At 34.3% G+C, this 22,992-nt stretch overlaps 1 protein-coding gene across 1 annotated transcript in view; it reads left to right on the top strand.

Annotated features, from left to right (window-relative positions):
- ANLN (anillin, actin binding protein) overlaps positions 1 to 22,992 on the top strand; it is a gene marked incomplete at its 5' end in the record, with an annotated part of 44,249 nt that continues 21,257 nt past the window's right edge. Inside the window, 15 exons of the mRNA XM_081343636.1 lie at positions 1 to 18; positions 4,832 to 4,985; positions 5,777 to 6,037; positions 7,010 to 7,338; positions 7,717 to 7,909; positions 9,796 to 9,986; positions 10,102 to 10,209; positions 10,474 to 10,585; positions 14,413 to 14,529; positions 15,300 to 15,529; positions 17,727 to 17,875; positions 18,217 to 18,361; positions 19,038 to 19,173; positions 19,912 to 20,091; positions 20,536 to 20,662. Coding sequence (XP_081199762.1) covers positions 1 to 18; positions 4,832 to 4,985; positions 5,777 to 6,037; positions 7,010 to 7,338; positions 7,717 to 7,909; positions 9,796 to 9,986; positions 10,102 to 10,209; positions 10,474 to 10,585; positions 14,413 to 14,529; positions 15,300 to 15,529; positions 17,727 to 17,875; positions 18,217 to 18,361; positions 19,038 to 19,173; positions 19,912 to 20,091; positions 20,536 to 20,662 — 2,450 coding nt within the window. The remainder of the gene's footprint in view (positions 19 to 4,831; positions 4,986 to 5,776; positions 6,038 to 7,009; positions 7,339 to 7,716; positions 7,910 to 9,795; positions 9,987 to 10,101; positions 10,210 to 10,473; positions 10,586 to 14,412; positions 14,530 to 15,299; positions 15,530 to 17,726; positions 17,876 to 18,216; positions 18,362 to 19,037; positions 19,174 to 19,911; positions 20,092 to 20,535; positions 20,663 to 22,992) is intronic.

Genomic DNA, 22,992 nt, shown 5'->3' with positions numbered 1-22,992 from the left:
ATGGATCCTTTCACTGAGGTACGTGATTACCCCTACATGGTGGCTCAATGAGGTGATTTGTTAAGTGTGACCGAGGACAAGGGAGGTGGGTAATGAGAAAGATGGGCAAATTGTACGGTGTACAGAAGAACAGTTTTAGTGGAGAAAACCGAGTTGGGAAGAGGAAACGTTGGGGTAAGAAAATATCTGCAAGCAGACAGCCGAGTTTAGAGAGCTCCAAGGACTCCATATTCAATCTAGAGCAGCATATATTCGCTTCTTGAAATATGAAAGGAAATATTACCAAGAAAGGATGGTAGGAAGAGAACCAGTTACTTCCCCCCCCCAAACCTGACATGCGCGCTTACTTACAAGTAAAATCTAATAAAAGGAGATTCGGTTTCAAATAAAAGGCCGACATGCAATGCATTCATGAAATGTAATTCAGTTAATTTGTATTTAACTCACAATACTCCTCAGTATTTAGTCCAGTGTAGAATTACTGCATGAGTCTTTCAATTCCTCATTTCTAAAAAAGGTTATTTTTTTTCCTATGGGACTGCTTGATTTGTTTTAATACTAACGTACTTTCCATAAGTCTTGAATACATAACGCATAGTTGTTAATAGTTGTCATCAAGAAGGTTTTAGCAGTTTTTTTTAAAGAAACACTCCTCACAAGCTGCGCGTTTTTCATGTCTTGACTCACCCGGAAAAAATGAATGGGTGTGGCATTCCCGAATTGCTTTTCTGTTGGCTTGTCAAGATGAAAAGCAACTCAAAAGCAAAAAAGTTGAGTTGCTACAAAAATTCAGTTTAGAACTACTTTTATGTAGCTTGGAAGTTTGGAAAGTTTTCTAAGTGTACGATATTTAAGTTTCAGAGCTAAGGCTGTAAATGAAATAGGTTGATCAACCACAAACTGGGTTTCCTTTAAAATCCCTTACATTTTAAAAATATATAATTTGGTTCTACAAAGGTTGGGTATTACTTTTAGAGCAGGGCTCAAGTAAAGTAATTAAAATTTCAGAAATTCTTATTTGTATCTCTTGTTCAAAGAGATCTGAACTCTTATCATATTAGACTTAAAATTGCCTTTGTTTTTAAATACTGCATAAAGATTAAAATTTAACAACCACTGATTATAGTCTGGTTGTCCTATAAACTCATACAAAGGGAATAACAAACAGCTATGAAAGAATTTACTCTGTAAAAATTATAGACTAGTAATGAGCAAACACTAAATAGGCATTCCTGACGGGCATAAAATACCCCCTTTCCTGTTTTGTGTTTTCTGGGAGCAAGAAATTCAGCCTCTCAATAACAGTCAACTTCCTAATACAGTATTGTAGGTGGGTCAAACCAGAGTTCTCCTTTTTGGTCTATAGTCCCAGGGCAAGGTTTTTTGTATTTTATTCATAATTACTTTAATTTGGGATTAATAGATATTGAGTCTTGTTCTGTATTATGCCAAATTTGAATATAAATATTTCTAGAAGCAAAACTTTCCCTTTTTAATTAAATAATATAGCATAATTGTTAACTCTTAATTCACTACATTAAATATGTATTATGTTTATATGGAGAAAATAAAGTTTTACAAAGTACTAAAAATCCTGATAAATGACTGAGTAGTAGTTAGATTACTGCACCTGGAATAATGAAAAAAAATGGAATGCAACTGGCACATTTCCTGGAATAAAATACTTTGTTTACTTGTTGCATTGTAATATCATTTCAAATTGTTATTGGACACATGAGTCAACCAAATTTAAAGAATGTCTTAGTAAAGTTGTCCTAAAATTTTATTAAAGGTTGAAGGTAATGTGTAGCATCTTTTTTATCTTTTCAATGGGAAAATTGAATTGCATTAAAAGCATTTTAAATTGAAATTAACTTTGTTTAGTCTGGCAGTTTTATAGATTAGAAAATATACTATATGTTACCTAATTTGATTAGTTGTAAACAAGGACCTTATTGCTTTCTGAATGTGGTCCTTTGCTTGAAGAGTCCTATTTAAAATAAAAACTTCTACCTGGATTATCATGTTCTTCTGTTGGCTTACATTGTTTTTTCAGTGGCTTGGTCCCTTAAATTATGACCAAGAGCTTTTGGTCTTTTTGGTGCCAAGCATTACATGTCAAATTGCAATTCTATGGCTTTTCATGACCAGCCATCACTTTTGATGAGCTATGTTTGTGCAATGATCTCAAACAACAGGCCATTGATTTAAAGCTGAAACAGATTTATCAATTTTACTTGGAAACACCTTTAACTATTCTACATGTCTTAAACCGGTCAACTCAGCCTTCCATCCTTCCGAGGTAGGTAAAATGAGGACCCAGATTGTTGGGGGCAATAAAGCTGACTTTGTAATAATGCCGCTTGGGGTGTGTGTGAAAGCCCTAATAAGCAGGTATATACATAGAATGAAGGCTACTGCTAAGCTTGTAAGCCACCCTGAGTTTTCGGAGAAGGGCGGGATATAAATGGAATTTAAAAAAAACACACCAATCTTTTAGGTGGCAACCCACCTAACAATTCTGAAATTTAGAAGGGCTTTATTTTGGTTAAATAAAACCATATAACAACTGCTATTGAAGGGAGATACAGAAGATCCCTTTTGATCAAATACTGTGGAGAAATAACTGAACGGATGGAGCGTGATACTTTGTACTATCCCCTGTACACAGATGCTTGCCAGGATTATTACTTCCATTCTTTTACTAAACATTGATTGTTCTAATTTGTTCTATCTTAAATTATTATTAGATTAATCTGATTTTATTTCTTTAACCACAGCTAAATATGGGATATCATTTGTACATTATGTCATAGTATAGTTTTTAATCTTTTCTGGGTATTTTAGAACATATTTCTTTTTATCCTAATTAATTATGATTTTCTTGTTTTATTTGCTGGTCTGTGACCAAATAAGAATTGTTTGGTTGATTATTAGTTATGAATAATAATAAATAAGATCTCATCTCAAAAGTCTTTTAGGTGTTGCTCCTGACTCTTGCCTTGGGGATGGCAACTTGGCAGCTCCTGCAGCCATTACCTATCTTCTGAGGGCAATCTCTGTGTACTTTCTGGCAATTAAAAAATCAAAAAATAAAAATAGTTTCAGGCTCTTTAATAGAGAAGCATACTTAATTGGTTACAGATTTAGCCCTTCTTCCTTCCTTAATCTTATTGCAGAAAAACAAATTTCAATTATATATATTTTTAAAAAGATAAGGCAAATTATAGAAACCGTACAAAAGAAAATCCAATTAAACTTGAGGGTGATGCTGAACTGCTGGCAACGAATGTTTTCACCTTGTGAAGCAAGAGATAATACAATTTAAGGCCTTAGAAACTACACCAGAGGGTATATCTGATATGTCTCTTGAGAATGTAATGGAGGACCTCTTTCCCTCTAGATCTGTACAGGGGTGTCTTCAGTATTAATGGCTAAAACTTGTTGGCTGGCAAGGATACAACCTTCAACTATATGGTTCTTAATTAAGGTTAAGCTAATCTGATATAAGACTTAGTTCAGTGGTTAGAACGTCAAGCTAGAAAACAGAAAACCAAGTTCCAATCTCACTTTAGGAATGAAGTTACCTGGTGTAGGAAGTCAGCCCTCCCCAGAGAAAATTTTTTTGGGAATTATTTAAAAGACAGAATATATTTCCCTAAAGGATTGTAAAGGCAGAAACCACATACACACACCACAAGTCTCTCTGTCCCAAATATAAAACAAGTCTGAAGAAATGCAGATGTGATAATCTTGTCAGAAAGACTGGAGTCAGGAAACTGGATTTAGGAAGAAAGATCCCTAGAATCACCAAAAATCTAAGAGCCACAGCCCTAGGGAAGCAGGATTTGATTTTTGGGACATAATAGGATTAACCCACCACCATCAGAATATCAGAAAGGCACATTTAGACCCAGGTCAAAGTTCATGCCACAGGAACAACTAAACAAAAGGCTCCAGAGGGTATAAAAACCCACTCCCTACATGTGCTCGCTCTCTTTTCTTCCAGAGCCATCTTTCTGTCTGGCTCTCCAATAAACTGCAACCTTCTTTCTAAAGCCGTCGCCATGTTGTTTATTCCTGGGTTGGACTGAACCATGATGAAGACTTTTCCCTCAACACCGGGCAATCTTAGGCCAACCACTCTCTCTCAGCCCTAGAAAGGAGGCAATGGCAAACCACTTCCAAAAAATCATGCTAGGAGTTGAAAACTGACTTGAAATCACTAAAAATAAAAATCTTATAATAGTGTGGCATGTTTATATAATATCATTGCATTAGTATTATTTAAACAATAGGGTTCATATGATTTACAGATATATCTACGCATATTTTTAATTTAAATTTAAACATTGCTTTGATCACTCAAAACTTGTGAAATATTTGCTATTATTTACTATATTCTGCACTTCAGTTAACTGAATAATAAAACAGAATAAATTTAGCACCTAAGTAATCTCCCTTTTTTCATCAAAATCTGAAAAAAATATAAGTTAGTCTTCATTTAGCGACCACAACAGATTGGAAATTTGGTTGTTAAAGCAAAATCGCATTTATGGTATTATTTCAGCTTTCCTTTCCTTTACAGATATACAAAGGTACAAATAGAATTGTTGCAAAATTACTTTTTCATTACTGTAGTAACTATCAACAGTTGCCAAACAAGGTACTTGCTAAATGAGAACCACGTGTATTCCAGTTGATAGATCTCATTGTATTCCTCATTGGACAAAAACCATAGTTTTGCTACTAATAAATAAAACTATTTTATACAAATTCACTATAGTTGCTAGGAAATATTTACTTGTGATCATCGTTATGAACATTTTAGAAACTGTTAGAACGAACTCGTGCCAGGAGGGAGAATTTACAGAAGCTGATGGCTGGGCGTCCCACAGCAGGAGTACGGAGTATGGCTCAAACAAAAAGAAATAGAGAACCTTTATCAGAAGCTGGTAATCAGTCACTTCAGTCTAATAAAGAAGGTATTTTTCACCACAATGTTTTAAAATTTTGCCAACTCTTAAACCATACTTGCCTTATATTAAAATGTCTTAAATTAAATATGGAGAAGGAGTATGCATTACAGGTTGTTGTGAGTATCCTTTATATTATACTAAAAGTGAATGCAATTACAATTTTAAATTTATTTTTAAATTTGATTTAATCCCAAATCATGTATTTGAGGAGTTATATGATTCACATTACTTATAAGCCCAATAATTAATTGATTATGAAACTCAGGTTTTAAAACATCCAGGTTTTCCCACAGCTCTTCTGTTTTTGATGTGTGCCCAAATTTAGATCTGGATTTAGAAAGTGAAATCTTTTATCGATGATCAGTGGACATCAATGACTAATGAAAAGACATTTTTTTCTACCCGGTATAAAGGGTGAAAATAGCAGGAGCTGCTTAACAGGATAAGCTTATTAAATTATGATTTTTTTAAAAAATGAACTCACAAAGTTGTAAGATGAAATTTCAAAAAAAAATGATCTGCCCTGTCATTTCTAATGATTGGATCAGATTTTCTTTTTTTACAAAAGTAATGTTTGTTGTGGATTCCAAACCCTCCCTAATAAACTGCGGGGGGCGGGGGGGAGGTGTTATTGGCAAAATGATAAATATCATAAGCCACTTATAGCCAAGAAGCCTGTAAACAGATCTTATATTCTGCTTTGAGAAATCTGAATTTATTTTTAACTTAATGCTGCATTCACTGCTATTCCAGTTACGAACATATTCTATTTGTTTTTTCCCCCAAAATTTCTATAGCAAAGCCAAGTGCAAAGCCATCACCATCCAAAAGACATTGTTCAGACAGTGCAGAAATTCCAGTTTCTAATTCAGAGAATATGCATCCAGTTAATTTACCCTCAGTAAACTCAGTTGTTCCTGAAATGACTCCTACCTCTCAGCTTGCTGGTTCATCCTCAGAAACTGAAGAACACAACACTACATCTGAACTGACTTCTGTTAGCTCAGTTAAAACACGTATGCAGAAGTTGGCAGAACAGCGACGCTGCTGGGATAATGGTATGTATTTCATGCTAAGACACTGAAAACTAAACATGCAATGATATGTGCAAGCAAATACTGTGTGGAAAATCTGTGCATGAAACTTTCAAAATTATATTTAGCTTGGCTACAAAGTACTGTCCTACAGAGGAAAAAAAAGTAATCTGACTAACAGACATGATTGCAAATGTTTAGCAAGTCTGCCAATGTCAGTTAGAAAACCAGAGTTACGTGTGTGAGCCAGTGCTTTGTTTTGACACAATTGTTACTTGACTTAGAGAAATAATTCTGCTTTGTACCATTGGGATTGGTCCTGTATACAGGTAGTTCTCACTGGTCCACTATTCTAGAAAGCTTGGGCATTCTTCCTGCCCAACCGTGCAGGTCCACTTATCTTCCTTTTTTATTCTGCTGACAGTCACATCAACTGATGTGATGTGCAGCTGCTGTAGAAAACTACAGCTGAGAGAGATGAGCAGCAGCCCTAGCAATGCTTCCAAAGTCTAGAAAGACCTCAGAAACATCATAAAATGAGCACCAGCACTATTTCTTTTCTGAGTGAAATAAGAATGAAGGAAAGAAGACTCCAATTAGTTTTAATTACCTTTGTGAGGGATTGGGAGGTAGAAACTGGTGGCATGGAAGTACTCTCAGAAAGATTGTTCCACGAATTATTATAGATTTGTGTAATAGCTAAGGATAAATCTCTGTTTGAAATTTATTTCTACTATATTCAGTTTTGAATACCCCAAGTCTTTTTATATTAAGTATGTTTTGGAAGTGTCAGAGTTCTGTAATAGATGGGCTTTCTTTTGTCTGTTTTATGGGGAGGGCAAGAAGGACAGGGTAATCTGCTCTCCTTTGGATGGTGTGTTTTTTCTTTGCAATTAACTGAAAAGAAGGATGCATCTAAATGTATATACTCTGATTTCAGAAAGTTTGACATCTCTTCACCATATTTTAAATGTGCTTTATTGTTTCAATTTTCAGATTTGCCTGAAAGCATTTCCACAACACCTTTGTTATCAAAAGAATGTGTCATTTCTCCACCCAAACAACTTAATGCAATAACTGATACACCAATAGGAAGAAGGGGCCGTCTAGCTAACCTTGCTGCTACAATTGGCTCCTGGGAAAATGATCTAAGCCATCCATCTGCAAAGCAAAACAATACACAAGAACAGCCTGGTACTACTTGTTTTTCCAAATTGTCCACTACAAGTGGAGCATCTGTTAGAATCAATAGTGGTAGTGTGAAGCAGGATGCTACATCCTGTTCACAAAGGGCTGTGGATAAGTCAGCAATCTCTGGGATATTGGTAAGTTATATTTTAATGTTGTATATTTCCTATATAGACTGCTAAAATGAAGGTAAACAATACTGGATTGTAATTCAAACCATGCTTAAAAGGGAATACATTTCTTTAAAAAGTGAGATTTATAAGAATCTTAATAAATGGCAAGTACTTTACACTAAATTTGATAGAAGGTGCTTTCACAGACAACTGTGCACATTATACTGTGGAAAAGAAAAGTCAGGGAAATAGTAAACTACTAATAGAATAGTTAAAAATTTTGGTTTTGGATTAGTGCTTTCACAGAAGAATTAATTATATCTGGAAACTTTTATAAACAATAAAAATGTTTAGAATAATTTTAGTAGTCATTTTAAACATATATTTCCCCATTTAAACTAGGGCGGAACTAATAGTTCTGTAACACAAGTTTCAGGAGTTACTAGCAGCCATTTTAAAGAAACTGAGGTACCAAATCTAAAAGAAAAGGGCAATCTTAACCTAACACCAAAATCTCAAGAAATTCCTGCCAAAGAAGAGCAAATACAAGAAACACCCAAACAAGTTGATTACAAAGATAAACCCAACACACCAGGTAAAAAATGCTTCTATCTTTTTAGTGTTTTTTTTATAGCATTAACTAAGTACTTCTATGCAAAGTATGCTTGAGTGTTACTTCTGTTGATTCTAGCATTCCATGTGATTTAGTATTTATCCTGTTATTTATAGAATTCTTAGTGCAATTTTTTAAAATGGCTATTGAGCATTTCCACTAAGTACATAAAACCAATCACATGTTAAGCAGGGGCAAAATCCTTTTCAGGAAGTGATTTGAAGTTAAGTTTGATTGTGCTGATTAAAACATACAGGTGAAAATCTGCAATGGCTTTAGCATATTCCCCTAAAATACAGTGCAAAATAATATCTCTGGACAATATTATTTATAATTTCAACATTAAATATACTTAATTCTACAAATCATACACACTTCATTTTGAAACATACACATTCTATATGTTTAATATAATTTTAAAATATTTGTATTGGCCACAATCCAGTTTGGTGTAGTGGTTAAGATGCTGGCTTAGAAACCAGAAGACTGAATTCTTGTCTCAGTTTAAGAATGAAAGGCAGTTGGGCAATTTTGGGTCAATCAGTCTCAGTCCAGCCCACCTCATGGAGATGTTTGGTGGGGAAAATAGGAAGATGAAGGAGTATTATATATATGTTTGCCACCTTGAGTTACTTACAAGGTTATAAAGGCAAGATAAAAATAATAATGTTATAATATCCACAAAATGTGCACTAGAGTAGCAGAGCAGGAAGCTATGAAGTGAAGTTGCAAGATAGTTGAGATAAAAACTTCTCTTCTAGACATATTAATAGAACTCTTATTGTCTTGACTAGTAAGCTAGTAATTTTTTTAAATTAGTTTTTGTGTATTTTGGAGCCATATGCTACATGATTGCAGTATGATGCTAATAGTCATTAACAGTACTGATTTTATAAATATGATTTATAAATATGAAGCCATTATATATGTGTGTGTGTGTGTGTGTGTGTGTATGTATGCATGCATGTATAAAAGGTAAAGGCTCCCCCACACATGCGTGCTGGTCGTTTCCAACTCTAGGGTGTTCATCTCTGTTTCAAAGCCAAAGAGCCAGCGCTTGTCCGAGGACGTCTCTGTGGTCATGTGGCCGGCATGACTAGACTCCAAAGGCACACGGAACGCTGTTACCTTCCCACCGTAGTGGTCCCTATTTTTCTACTTGCATTTTTACGTGCTTTCGAACTGCTAAGTTGGCAGAAGCTGGGACGAGTAACAGGCGCTCACTCTGTTATGCGGCACACGCCAAACTGCCGACCATCTGATCGACAAGCTCAGCATCCTAACCCACTGAGCCACCGCGTCCCTAAATACACACACATGGACACGGGTTTCTGACAAAGTAAATGGAGATTCATTAAATGACTACATGATTTGCTTAATAACCATGCAAAAATATTATAAAAATTGTGTATGACTTACTTAAAATCACCTCACTTAGTGATGAAGGTTCCATTCCTAATCAGTGTACCTGGAGGACTACCAGTCTGTTTTTCAAGTTTTAAAATAGCTTTTATAGTAATTTTTGATAGCCAAGCATTTAGTACTGGATAAAACTAGTTCTCTTAAACTACATATGAAATAGTTGGAAAACATTTGTACTCACATGTTTATTATCATGATCTGTTCAAAAGACCATGGAGTTTAATGAAGGATTTGCACAGCTTGGTCCCAGAGTTTTTATGTATAAAAACATACTGTTTGGTATACAATTAAGTTGCAAAATGTGTATTATATGCATATAATTTTTATGGTTTAGTGAAGTCTTAGTTAAGTTGTTATAGTTTATATTTCCATTTATGGCCTTTAGTTATTCTTTCTTGGTGATAAAGAATCTTAACTTTTTAACAAAGAAAAATCAATTATTATAGGAGGTTCAAGCATTAAGTCTTTTCTGGAACGTTTTGGGGACCATTGCCAGGAGTATACTACACCAAGTTCTGCTATTGCAGGAGGGTACAGAACTCCAATTATCACTCCAAACACAAAGACAATCCAAGAAAGACTCTTTAGGCAGAATGAAGCGTCTTCAGCGTCCAGTCTAGCCCAGCAGCTCAAACAAGTATGTACTTAAAATAACTTTGTATTTGAGATAATGTGTATTGATCAGTCTTTGACACTGGATATCTACTGGAGAAATGTTCACATTACATTTATTTTTTCCTTGGTTTATTCAGGAACGTGAAAGAGAACTTGAATGTATACGAGGTCGCTTTGACTGGAACACTTTGTGGAGTGCTGAAAAAGGAGAACAGCCCAAGAAAAAGCCTCCAGAGATAAAATTAGTATGATGTTAAAATCTATTTTAAGAAAAGCACAGTACCATTTTCTTTTTTAAAAGATATAAATAAAGCATTGTGATTAGTCTACAGTGCTAAAGTTTTCATACACCCTTTATATGGGACCTTGCATGAGTGTGTATGTATATTGAGACATTACACAAATATGTCAATAGAGTATGATTTTTATTTTATTATGCATATATCTCCATATGCATTTCAGCTCGTTAATGTGGCTAAATATGATATTTCTCCCCCCCCCACTCCCAGGAGAAACCTACGAATGCTGATCCAAAGCACTTCTCAAGTACAGATGCCAATTCCCAGTTAGTAGGAAAAAAGTTCAGAAAACCTGAAAGAGTTGTAAAAAACACATATCCAGGTGAGAATAATTTACCTTCAAATTACATGTCAGTGGAAGTTAGCACATGCAAAAATTATTTATTTAAGAGATGCTTAAATAAAATTGTTTTTATATTTCTAGTCATCTATTTAGATTTTTTGGTTTATGTGTGAGAAGAAAGAATATTTAGTATGGCAATTGATAATATGTGTTGTTGAGATATTTTCTATAGATGAATAAATACTAGGTAGTCATGTAAAATTACTGAAGAACGTAAATGTAATCAGATCAGTTTATTGCAGTCTTAAGGCCAGGTACAGTAAAATATCTGTAATAATAGCGTAACTGTTACATATTTTCATATATATAAAACAGAAAAATATAATAGGATCTAAAATAATTAAAAACAGATAAAATAAAACAGAAATGTAATGTAGGAAGTTCCAAACATAATTACAAATAGTCGTCCACTTACAACCACAACTGAGCCCAAAATTTATGTTGCTAAGCAAGAGATTGGTAAGTAGGTTTTGTGCCATTTTATGACCTTTCTTGCCGCAGATGTTAAGTGAATCACTGCAGTTAAGTTAGAAACACAGTTATTAAATGAATCAGGCTTCCCAATTGACTTTACTTGTCAGAAGGTCACAAAAACTGACCATATGACCCCACGACACTGCAGTCAAATACATGCCAGTTGCCAAGAGTCTGAATTTTGATCGTGTGAACATGGGGATTCTGCAATGGTCATAATGTGAAAAATGGTCATAAGTCACTTTTTTCAATGCTCTTGTAACTTCAAATGGTCAGTAAATGAATGGTTGTAAATCAAGACTACCTATAATGGTGCAGCAGCATACTGTACAGATGGTGATGTAATACTGGATGACTTGAGAAGATATTTCTGAGTCTGTCTCAAAGAAATAGTATTAAGTAGAAACCATACTCCCTATCTGGAAATTCCTTCAGTATCGGATAAATGAAGCTCTATTTAGAATCCTTATAGAGAGCAGCATATTAGAATATGACAGAGTTTCTACTGAGCTATCACCGTATGACTATAACCAAAAATATGTAGAAATATCTTAAAATGTAAAAAAGTACTGAGGATAATGCATCTAACTTGTCTAAAGTGAAAGCCTTATTTCAGAATTGTACTGGATGATAAGATGCTAGAATGAAATCTCTTGGAAGACTTATGTTAAATACTGGGATATGTGTCCTTGCGTAATTAAATTTGGAGATCTGTATCTCGAAATCATTGTTTGAGGGCAGTTCTAGCATTATCAAAACTTAAAGAGCACAAACCTCCCATAGAAAATCTCAGTACAGTTGTTCTCGACTTAACGACCATAATTGAGCCCAAAATTTCCATTGCTTAGCCGGACATCTGTTAAGTGAGTAGTGCCCCATTTTATGACCTTTTTTGTCACAGTTAAATTAATCATTGCAGTTGTAAAGTGAAACATTCAATTGTTATAGGAATCTGGCTTTCTCCATTGACTTTGCTTGTTGGAAATCAGCTGGGGATGTTACAAAAGGTGATTACGTGACTCCAGGACAGTTCAACTGTCATAAATACATGCCAGTTGCCAAGCACCCAAATTTTGATCACGTGACCATTGAGATCTGCAATGGTCATAAGTGTGAAAACCGGTCATAAATCAGTTTTCAGTGCCATTGTAACTTCAAACAAATGGTTGTAAGTCAATTACCTGTAAATACATTTGATCTAGAGCTTTTTAAAGCCATTATGATTTAAAACAATCTCTTAAGTACAAATGGCATCAAACCTATAGGAAGTAAATTTGACGTTAACGAAAGATACTAAGAAACCATGTTCTAGAGTCCAACACTAAATCAGTCTCTACACATAAGATGACATTTTTGATACTTTTGAGGTCTTTAGTATCAATAGTATCAATTATTTTGAATAATTTTAAGACCATTAAGCTTTGCAAAGGGCAAATTTGGAAGCCATGAGGAAACAGACTATTTTACTTTGGAAAACATAGCTCCTTTTCATGATAAAATCTTGAGCATTCCAGGGTAAAGAAGCATGGAACTGCATTCCAAGATATTTATAGATAACTGCATGCTCAGTTTGAGTACCATTTATTTGCAATTTGTGAATTTTATGATAGCCTTGGGCAAACTAAAGCAGGGGTCCCAACCCCCAGTCCCTGGACTAAGTAGTGGTCTGTGGCATGCCAGCAACTGATCCGCAGAAACAAAGCCCCATCTGTGGTATGCAGACAGCACACAAAAACATGCATTCTCCAGTTCGCAGAAAAAACTTTCTCTACAGAACCGGTCCCTGGTGCCCAAAAGGTTGGGAACCTCTGCTCTAAAGTGTTGGTTTTCTGATAATATATTGATAGCTTTTTTTCTATACAGAATAAAATGTGTAAAGTAATAGTGTTCTAAGTGCTTTTCTCATTCTCACTTGTGAAATAGACATAACATTGTAATGCTGGAAACAAATGATTAGTTAAAATAGATATGTGACTAGCTGAAACAGCAAGTGCTTGGATTATTGGATTTAAATAAGATTAAAAAGTAGTGACGTGAGTTGTTAACTGCTTCCTGAACTTGGTGGTTTTCTTGGAGATGTTTCATTACTAAATTGGGTAACCTTATCAGTGCTGATAATATTATTTAGTTTGGCAATTAAATTTCTGCAATAAAAACTCCAAGCACCAAGAACCCCACAGAGCTACAAATATTCTCTAAGTGAAGTTAATAAGCAACATTTGAAAAAAGTACTGAACAAGTAAGAACAGCCTTTTATCAATAGTAGACTCTTGAACTGTCTGACACAGTCTCCCTTCATATTATCTGAAGTTGGCTTAAAATCAACAAAAGTTGCAAAAATAGAACTATGAGGAGTTGCAGAATATTTCCTGCCAGATTATGAAATACCAAACAGTGATCTAATGCTGATCATTCCCTCTAAATCCAGTTTATCCTTCAGTTATGTTTTCATTTTGTACCGAAACCACTAATTTTAGATATAAAAATATGGCATAAAGTTTACTTGGTGTGATTAATAAACTAATAGGCCTGTCATTTTTAGGATCAAGTTTATTTCCTTTATTTTTGTAATGGTAGAATAATAGTCTGATTACAATCAGATGGAAATTGGCTTGTGACATAATAGACCTGTTATTATGGCCAGAACTGGCGACCAGCAATCTTTGTTTTTCCTGATTAATTCTGAAGGGATTAAATCACAATTATGCAATAAGATATTTAACCTCAGTTATAAACACTGAGTGACATCATTATGAAAGGAAATGACATATGAAATTACAGCATTAAAAGATGTTTCAGAAGTGATCTATTTATTTGTAAATATTTATGTGATAAACCTAAAGTTATCCATCTATAAGGTACCAATTAAGTGTGAAAACTGAGTGATAGCTGCACTTTTAACCTTACCATTTATCTGTTTGGTACAAGAAATCAGAATAGGGTTTCCCTGACAATTTCATATGTGTAATATTTTTAATACTAAAATAGGTGACATTTATATACTTTGGATGTTTGGTCATTTGTATACTTCATTTATATGCTTATCCATATACTTAAAAATGCTTATATACTTTGGTTGTTTGGTTTGAATGTTTTTCAAAATTGCTCAACAGAATAAATCAACTTTTTATTTACGTTCTTCCAAAGTAAATATTGCCTGATTAAGAAAAGGTAATGCTCCAGAAAGTTTCCATTCCCAATTTCTGCTGATATTGCTTATGGTAAATTGGCATGGTATTTCTTTTAATGATTATTTCAGAAGTTTTATCTTTTTAAAAAAAAATAAAAAAAACTAGTTATTTTTCCTGAATTGCTTTCTTGGAAAATTTTAGGTCCTTCAGAAAACGAAAAGAGAGAAGAACTCAGTCCTCTGAAAGTTTGCTCACCAAAAACTCTTGTAAAAGCAGCTTCTAACACGAAACTTGAGCAAGTTCCTAATAAACAAAACGGTTTGTTTTTCTTAATTCTATATCCTGAATTGGTTGTATTACATAATCTTCCTAGTTCAGATACTAGTTCAGACTCCTCCTGTCACTGATAATAAAAGAAATTGGTGGATAACTAAAACAGATATGAAATTCTATTTAATATTTTTTTAAAAAATTCACTTCGCATCCAAACTGATGCTGTAGTAAAAAAAATAACATGGAAGCAAAAACTGCTGATAACAAATTCATACTGTAGTTAATTAGCAGAAATTAATATTGAACCTGTCAACAACTGCAGGGAGAATATTATCCCTGCTAACATTATTTTACTATTAAGGGTAAGTTGCTGGATGGTTGCAATTATACATTATGTGCTTTGGTAGATTTTGCTTTGTTAACCTAACTATTTTATCTTAATAAAAAGAGCTTAGTCTTGTTTTTAAGTGAACAGAAATATTTGTTTCAAGAAAATTGAGTTTTTTTAAAACAATAATTGGACTTGAACATTAATAAGACTACATTGTTAAGGGAAAGAAAAAACAATGAACTGTGCAAGCAAAATGCTAAAACTTGACACTTTTACCTTAAGGATGGAAATAATTACTTGTGATTATTATATTTGCATTATACAAGTATAAATAGGATTGCAACATGTGTTGTTATGACTTTTTTCTTTGTCATATTCTTTCACTTTCTTGTTAGAGTACTTTATGTTTACATTTTTTCCTCATTGACAAAGTATTTATTTCCATCATTATTCGGTGTTAAAACCTCTTGCTCTCACTGTCCAGGTAAAGAAGAGGAAACTGAGATAAATGATGAGATGAATAGCACAAAGGTAATAAGTGACATCTTTGATGAAGTCCTTCATGAAGATGGGCCTGACATAGAGAAACTTAAAAAAGAAATGAGTATAACTTTAGAAGCTGAAAGTGATGATGAACAGGAAGAGACACTGAATATTTCATCAATGTCTCTCTTAACACCTTTAACAGAGGCTGTTGCTGTTGCAAGTCCAGAGGTAAGAGTAAATTCTAAATATAGTAATGTTACTTCTTATACATCTAGCAGGGCTGGGTAGGTTTTCAAAAACTTGAGAAAATATATCAAACTTTTAATGTTTCCAGTTGGATATTTCCTTTTAAAAATATTTTATTAGTTTTCCAATATTTACAATAATATATTTAAAAAGCAATGTGGTATCCGAGTTACAATAGCTCCATTTCAGACAAATACATATTATTACAAATCTCCACGTTATTTATAACCAATACTTCCTCTCTCTTTTTTCTTCGATATATACTATCTCTTATCTAAATTAACATATTTTTATTACTATACATCAATCATTTAATAGTTTATTTTATTTTATTTTTTGGATATATATATCCATCAATCTTTTAGTATATTTCATATTTTAACATTTCATCTTTAAGACATCAAACACCTTATCTATTTTTTCTAGCTTTAATTTTACATTGATATTAAAATTAAAACGTTTAAGATTTCTCAATTTCATATTACTAAATAACCTCTTTTTCCTTTATACAATTCTCTTCAATACCTAGTAATGTCCATTTCTCATTTATCTCATTTCCATATCTATATCAGTTATACAATATTTAAAATAGTAGTCATTAAGATACAAATTGCAAGGAGGAGAAAAAGAAAGAAAAAAAGAAGAAAGAAAAGAGGAGGACAATAAAATATTCCTGTTTCTCATTTATAGTTTCCACACATTAAAAATTAACCAAAATTTGTTCCATTTTAACATTCAATACATCCTTCATGTCTCTGCATCCAAATATATTAGTTACATTCTATCATTCTTAGCATATATACATCTTAACCCATATAATTTAGAAAAACTCAATATTTCAATGTTGATATTCATACATTTGTTTTATTTTTTATTTTTATTATTTTTTATTAGTTAATCAATATTTTTATCTACTCATCAAAACATCCTCGTAATCCCAGTACCATCCTGTCTATTTTAATATTATCTATTTCAGGCCTTTTAAAAATGTTCATATTTCTTCAATCTTATTCTTGCTTTCTTACTTTGCCATGTCATTTTGCGCTTCTTTGATTCAGGGTCATCAAAGCATTCTTGTATTACTATATCATATTGAAGTGGACCCCTAGTCTCCACCTTTAAAGAATTAAAGAATCTGCCAACAGCACCACATCTTATTATTTTCACCTCTAGATACAATTGTCCTGGTCCAAATAAACTTCCTTCCATATTTTCTCCATCACCATCTTCAAAAACCTGTATTTGTTGACTGTGTAATTCTTCTGCCAATGTATTTAATTGTTCAATTTCTTCTATTGAGTTCTGTCCCAGTAAAATATTAGTTGTAGTCACAGTCTGAGTTTGTTTCATCGAGATGCTTTCTAATTCTTTCCCAAAAGCTCTTATTTCATCACCAGCTGTAGAAAGGAGCTGATAAGTTTGGTAAGATATTTCCCACAGAGTATGAATTTGTTTTTGAAACTTCCATTGTAAACTTTCACATCTGATGTTCAAGGTTACTCTTTATCTTGTTTTCTTAAATATTTTCTTGGTTTTTTGTTTTTTTTAAAGAGAAAGTCAAAATTGCAATTTCAAATTTAGCCACTGGGTGTCCCCCAAGTACTTTAAGAGTTCTTTTCTTTTGTTATTTCTTTCTTAAACGTTCTTTTGTTTCCAAAAAAACACCCCTGAGTTTGTTCGCTGCCTTCCAAAGGGAGGGTTAAATTCCCCCTCCCTCTCCACAGGGGGGAAAGTACTTAGCAGCTTAATTAGGTGAAAAGAAGATGATTAAGGTACAAGAGAGGAATCTTACCCTCATCTCTTCCACGCTGCTTTAATGTTGCCTGATAGTAGATTTGACTTAGGCTGTCTGCAGCCTAGGAGCTGGCCATATTCCTATGGTCAGTCTTTCGTCTGCCGGTACAAAGGGAATGCAGGCACTAACAAGGGGGTTGCTGTCCCCCCGCGTTTCTGCAAAAGCCCCTTCTGTCTGGACACCCCTCCAGGGTGACTCTTGGTCCTTTTCGGACCCCCCAGCGATGCGAATCTGGACGTGGAAGACAGGAGCCGTCCTCCAAGCGTCCATTTACGGCTGTCGGCAAACCGGAAGCCTGCAGTTGGATATTTCCTACAGTAACAGCTTTTACAAAATGTCTTAATGCTTTTAGAATGATCAAACAAGTATGTTTCCCTCTTTCAGATTTTTGCTTCTCCTAGTAAGTCAATTGCTGAAGAAAGTACTGCAAGTGATGAAAGTCCAAAGTCCATCAGATTCCAGAGAATGTCTGTTTGCAGAACTGAATCCGGAAGCAGCATTGTATCTTTATCAGAAGAACATAATCTTTATAGGTATTTTCTATGTAGAAGATCTAGTAGAATCATGGCTCATTTTGGGGAAATGATGGTAAAATTAGCTAAAGGAACTAACGAAGATTTATTTGTAGCCCAGCCTAATCAAAACTTACTCTTGGATAAATGAATATGGGGAAATAAGGGCAGCACTCTGCTTCCTGAAGTCATGGAAGAAACGTGAGTGTGTAGAGAAACTTAAATCTACCAAACATTAGGTATCTTATACAAAGCAATCTAATTTATCACAAGCACCTATCCTTGATTATCGAGGAATGGAATAAAATAAGTCAAATACTCTTACTGCATTTTCTAAAACTAGATTTTTTCCCCCCTTGAAGTATTGATGCCTATCGATCCCAGAGATTTAAAGAAACTGATCGTCCATCAATAAAACAAGTAATTGTTCGCAAAGAAGATGTATCTTCCAGGCTTGAAGAGAAGAGAAATGGAAATGATGAAATTAACATTAAACAGAAGTTACAGGTAGTTAGAATCCCACTTTCCAATTAATATGAGAAGAAAGTATATATGAAACTTTTTAATTGTATTCTTAATCATTGTTAGGTGATGTAGCTTTATGATGCAGTTTTGTGTCTGCACTTGATAAACATTAGCACCTCTTGTGTGGTGAGCATTTCTTTAAAGCTAAGAATCATCTTTAGTATCTACCTGAGGGTTGTGATCAGTGATGGCAAGATACCACTGGAATGATGGGACTGAAATGTCTTGTCTTCAATTTAATTTATGGGGATCTAAGGAGTAAACTATATACTGTAGAACCTTAAAGTTCCCATGTTCCCTGTTAACTATTGCCATAACTCCCAGCTTCATTTTCTTTAAGAGATGAAATTGTTAATTTAAACTGTTATTTGATCCTTTCTATCTCCAAAAAAGGCCCACTTGCTTATTTGTGTGTGTGTGTGTTTGTGTGGTGGGGAGGGGAGGGGAGGGGATGAAGGAATGTAGGTACAGAGTACAGTGCAGTATAATAATGTATACTACAATACCTGTGTAAATATTCAAGACTTCTCGGTATATACTATATTTCTTCTGTCTTAAATCATAGGGTCTATTTTTCTTCATAGAAAGGGCCATTTATTTTTTAATCACAAAACTTTTTTTGTTAGGGTAATTACTATCTAATTCCAACTATATTTAGGAGCTGAATAATGAAATTAATATGCAACAAACTGTCATACATCAAACAAGCCAGGCTCTTAACTGCTGCGTTGATGAGGACCATGGGAGAGGATCACAAGAAGAAGCAGAAGCTGAAAGGCTACTTCTTATTGCAAGTATGATGCTTAGTTTATTTATCACTGGATTTGCAGAGAATGTTATTCAGGATGCTATATATTTTATAACCAATATGATTATTTTTAAGTACCCATATTATATTAATGGAATTACTTAATTTATTTCCTATAGTCAATATATTTATATCTTTCCTCTTTCATTGTTCTGAATACAGCAGCAATTATTGAAAATCATTGTCAATGTGCAACCTTACTTGTTTTCTTCTTTTTAAGTAAGTGAAGCTTTCATATTCAGAGATATAACCTACTATGTTATTGTCTGAAAAAGAGGAACAAAGCCTTTCCTTAGGGGGTAGTTACTGAAGCTACCTAACTGACTGATTTTGTGCTGGGTTATATGATTTCATAAAGGATACAGAAAAAGCTTCTATATGAACTATTTCAAACATAAAACTTCATTAAAGTTCCAATTTCAAAGATTTGCCTAAACATGGAATGGGTTATTTTGAGCTTTCTGAAAATAAATTCATTCAAACAACATTCTGTACTCAAAGCTGTTCCAAGTAGAGAAACTTGAAATATTGAAAACAGCCATTTTTTCTCTTGAAACATGTTCACCATCAAAATGGTTCAAATAAAAATTTGAACACCACTAGTTTTGATCCATTAAGGAACTTCTGTAAAATAGATATGTTTCCTGGTAAATGGTTATTATTTAATGAAAATAATTGATAATTATAAAGGAAAGTTGTTTCAATTCTTTTAACTTTTTTCAAGCTGAAAAAAGAGCAGCATTATTGGAAGAGTTAAACAAGCTTAAAAATAAAGGACCTCAGAGTAAGAAGATAAAAGCTGATTCTACAATTTCTAGAGTTTCACCTTCCAAAGGATCTGTCAGTCTGTCAGAAATGCGACTACCTTTAAAAGCAGATTTTATATGCAATATCCAGAAAGCAGGTAATATTCTTGTTTTTTATGATAGTTGTAAGGCTTGGCACTATCACTCAGCACTATGAGGCAGCTCACTTGAGTCTGCAATTTGTAACAGTATAGCTAGTATAGAACTTACTTTAAAAAATATTTGCAGTTTACTTATATATTACTTCTGGAGTACATGTATAGATGGACTTTGTGATTTATCTTGGCTCAATTCTGAACCAAAGACTCCTTTCAGTTTTATTACTTAGTTGGGTAACAAGGCATCTTACTAGAAAAAAATCAGGTATTAACTGAAGTACAGTTAAATTATAATCTTTAAACTACCTTTTGTTACTTGCCTTTACAGTATTTTTACTTTTCTATTTGTGTATTGTTTTACTTTGAGCTGTTTTGAGTGTTCTTTCCAAGTAGAAACATGGCATCTAAATCTAGTACATAAATAAACTATTCATTTATTTACAGATACAGCAAATTACTATTATATAATCATGCTAAAATCAGATGCAAAAAATATGGTTGCAACACCTTTAGCAAGTACTGCTAATTCTCTGTGTGGAGATGCTCTTTCTTTTTCAACAACATTTACATTGTAAGTGTTTTATTAATTCTATTTATATCAGCACTAGTAAGCTTCTTTGGAGACAGATAGAATATATAATTACGAGTAGTTTAAAAATTAAGTATCTTGTTAAATTTAAAAGTATTTTGTTTAACCCAAGAATCATTTAGTTTTGTGTTTCCTCTTGAAGTCAATAATTATGGAATTACATATTTTCTTTCCCTTTTGTTTCCCAAGTTAATTTTTTACATTTTTTAAAAAAAGTTATAGCTATATATTCACCTCATTCCAAGCAACATATCTGTGATTTTTTTTCCTTTTTAGCAGGTTCTCACCTACTTAGCTATCTGTTTTGCTTAATGATTTCAATAAGGAAAAAAGGTTTCTCCAACAGACCTAATGACAAAAAATAATGATACTGAATCCTACAGTGTTTTCTTATAAACCCCAAAGCAACTAATTCCTTGGGTGTGTTTAGTGCAGTGAAATAGGGAAGCTGACCAAGTAGTGCAGGGATGTCAAACTGCCGGCCCACAGGCCGGTTGCATCATATGGAGGCTGTGCCAATCTCAGCTAAAGGTATAGGTAAAGGTTCCCCCACACATGCGTGCTAGTCGTTTCCAACTCTAGGGGCTGGTGCTCATCTCTGTTTCAAAGCCGAAGAGCCAGCGCTTGTCCGAGGATGTCTCCGTGGTCATGTGGCCGGCATGACTAGACGCACGGAACGCTGTTACCTTCCCACCGTAGTGGTCCCTATTTTTCTACTTGCATTTTTACGTGCTTTCGAACTGCTAGGTTGGCAGAAGCTGGGACGAGTAACAGGCACTCACTCTGTTACGCGGCACACGGGATTTGACCCGCCAAACTGCTGACCATCTGGTCGACAAGCTCAGCGTCCTAACCCACTGAGCCACTGCATCCCTAATACGGCAATGCAAAAAAAGTCGCAATATGTCATGACACGTGATGCGGCAAGTTTGACACCCATGAAGTAGTGGAACTCACTCATATTGCTGTGCTGTAAAGAGCACTTTTATTGCTGTGTTATTTGACTGAAATTTTCAAAGTGCAAAAAGAATTATCATCTCTATGAGGAATTACATGTATATATATTAGCCACTAGATGGCACATTAAGAATAACTGCTTCATAGGAAGCCTTGAAAAATTGGCTGAGGTATCAGGAACTTGGCCCTTTTTTTAGTTTTTTAGTTTTTCATTTAAATTTTATGGGGTTTTTTTCTTGTTCATTATTGACAACATTGCATGAAATACCCCTTTTGTTAAAAAAAAGATATGGCCCCTGATAAGAATCCATTTCTGAAAATGGTTCTGTTTTATTATTTGCCTGATTCATCTTTTCTTTACAGAGCATAAGATAGCAATTACAAAACTTCTGAATAGAATATGGATAGTGGTATTTTATTTAGTTGTCAAATTTATAGGCCAGTGGTGGTGCCATGCCTTGGAGGTGGTAACTGTCCCTCTTCAACCAGCCACCCCACACAGGTGTCCCTCCCCACGAGTGACATTGAGGTGACCACACCCACCTTGGCCACACCCACCCAATCTTCCATGACCACAACGCCCACCCAGTAGGCCACGCCCACCTGGCACCCACGGATAAATAAGTGGGCTTTGGGTTGCAGTTTGGACACTCGGTCTCTAAAAGGTTTGCCATCACTGTTATAGGCTTTCCTAGAAATTTCTAGATTTTCCTAGAAATTTTCCATTTCAATTCCAAAATACCTTATGCCGATTCACAAAATTAAAGAGATTATAGCTACATCCCATGCCATATTGAATTTTATAAGTGATCTAGCACCTTGAATTGCACCTGAAAGTCAACTGTAACCATTTTAGTTCATGTAGTAAGGCTTCTGCATCACTCTCATATTGCTATGTTTGGACCAACTGAAGCTTCTTAAGGGTTTCCAAACTGTTATATTTCATGCACAAGGTGACTAATTTATCATAATCTAGAAAACAGCTGCATGATCCAGGAACGAATGCAACTAATGTACAAGTTTAACCTACACAAAGGACTTCCTGACACAGCTGCCACCTGCTTCTTGAGAAGTAGATGTGAGTCAACAAGACCATATATTGCCAGGAAGTCCTGAGTGAATTATTGCAGCCTGATGCAAGATTAGAACTGAGAAGACCAAGCACTTGCCATTTGGTCTTGCTAAAGTTAAATTTGGGCCCCTTGCTCCCCATACACACTTCATTGGTCTCTTTGTACTAGGACAAACTTTGAAAAGATTATTTGTTCAGAGGTTGAGATGTGCAGCTGAATATAACGAGCATACTAATCATTCCAGATCTCTGACAGATAACCTGCTTCAGTGGTCTTAAACAA

This window comes from Vipera berus, assembly GCF_964194415.1.
Source record: "Vipera berus genome assembly, chromosome: Z".
In the NCBI taxonomy this organism is placed as follows: Eukaryota; Metazoa; Chordata; class Lepidosauria; order Squamata; family Viperidae; genus Vipera; species Vipera berus.
Note: the sequence above shows the minus strand (reverse complement) of the source record. Positions and strands in the feature narration are given on the sequence as shown.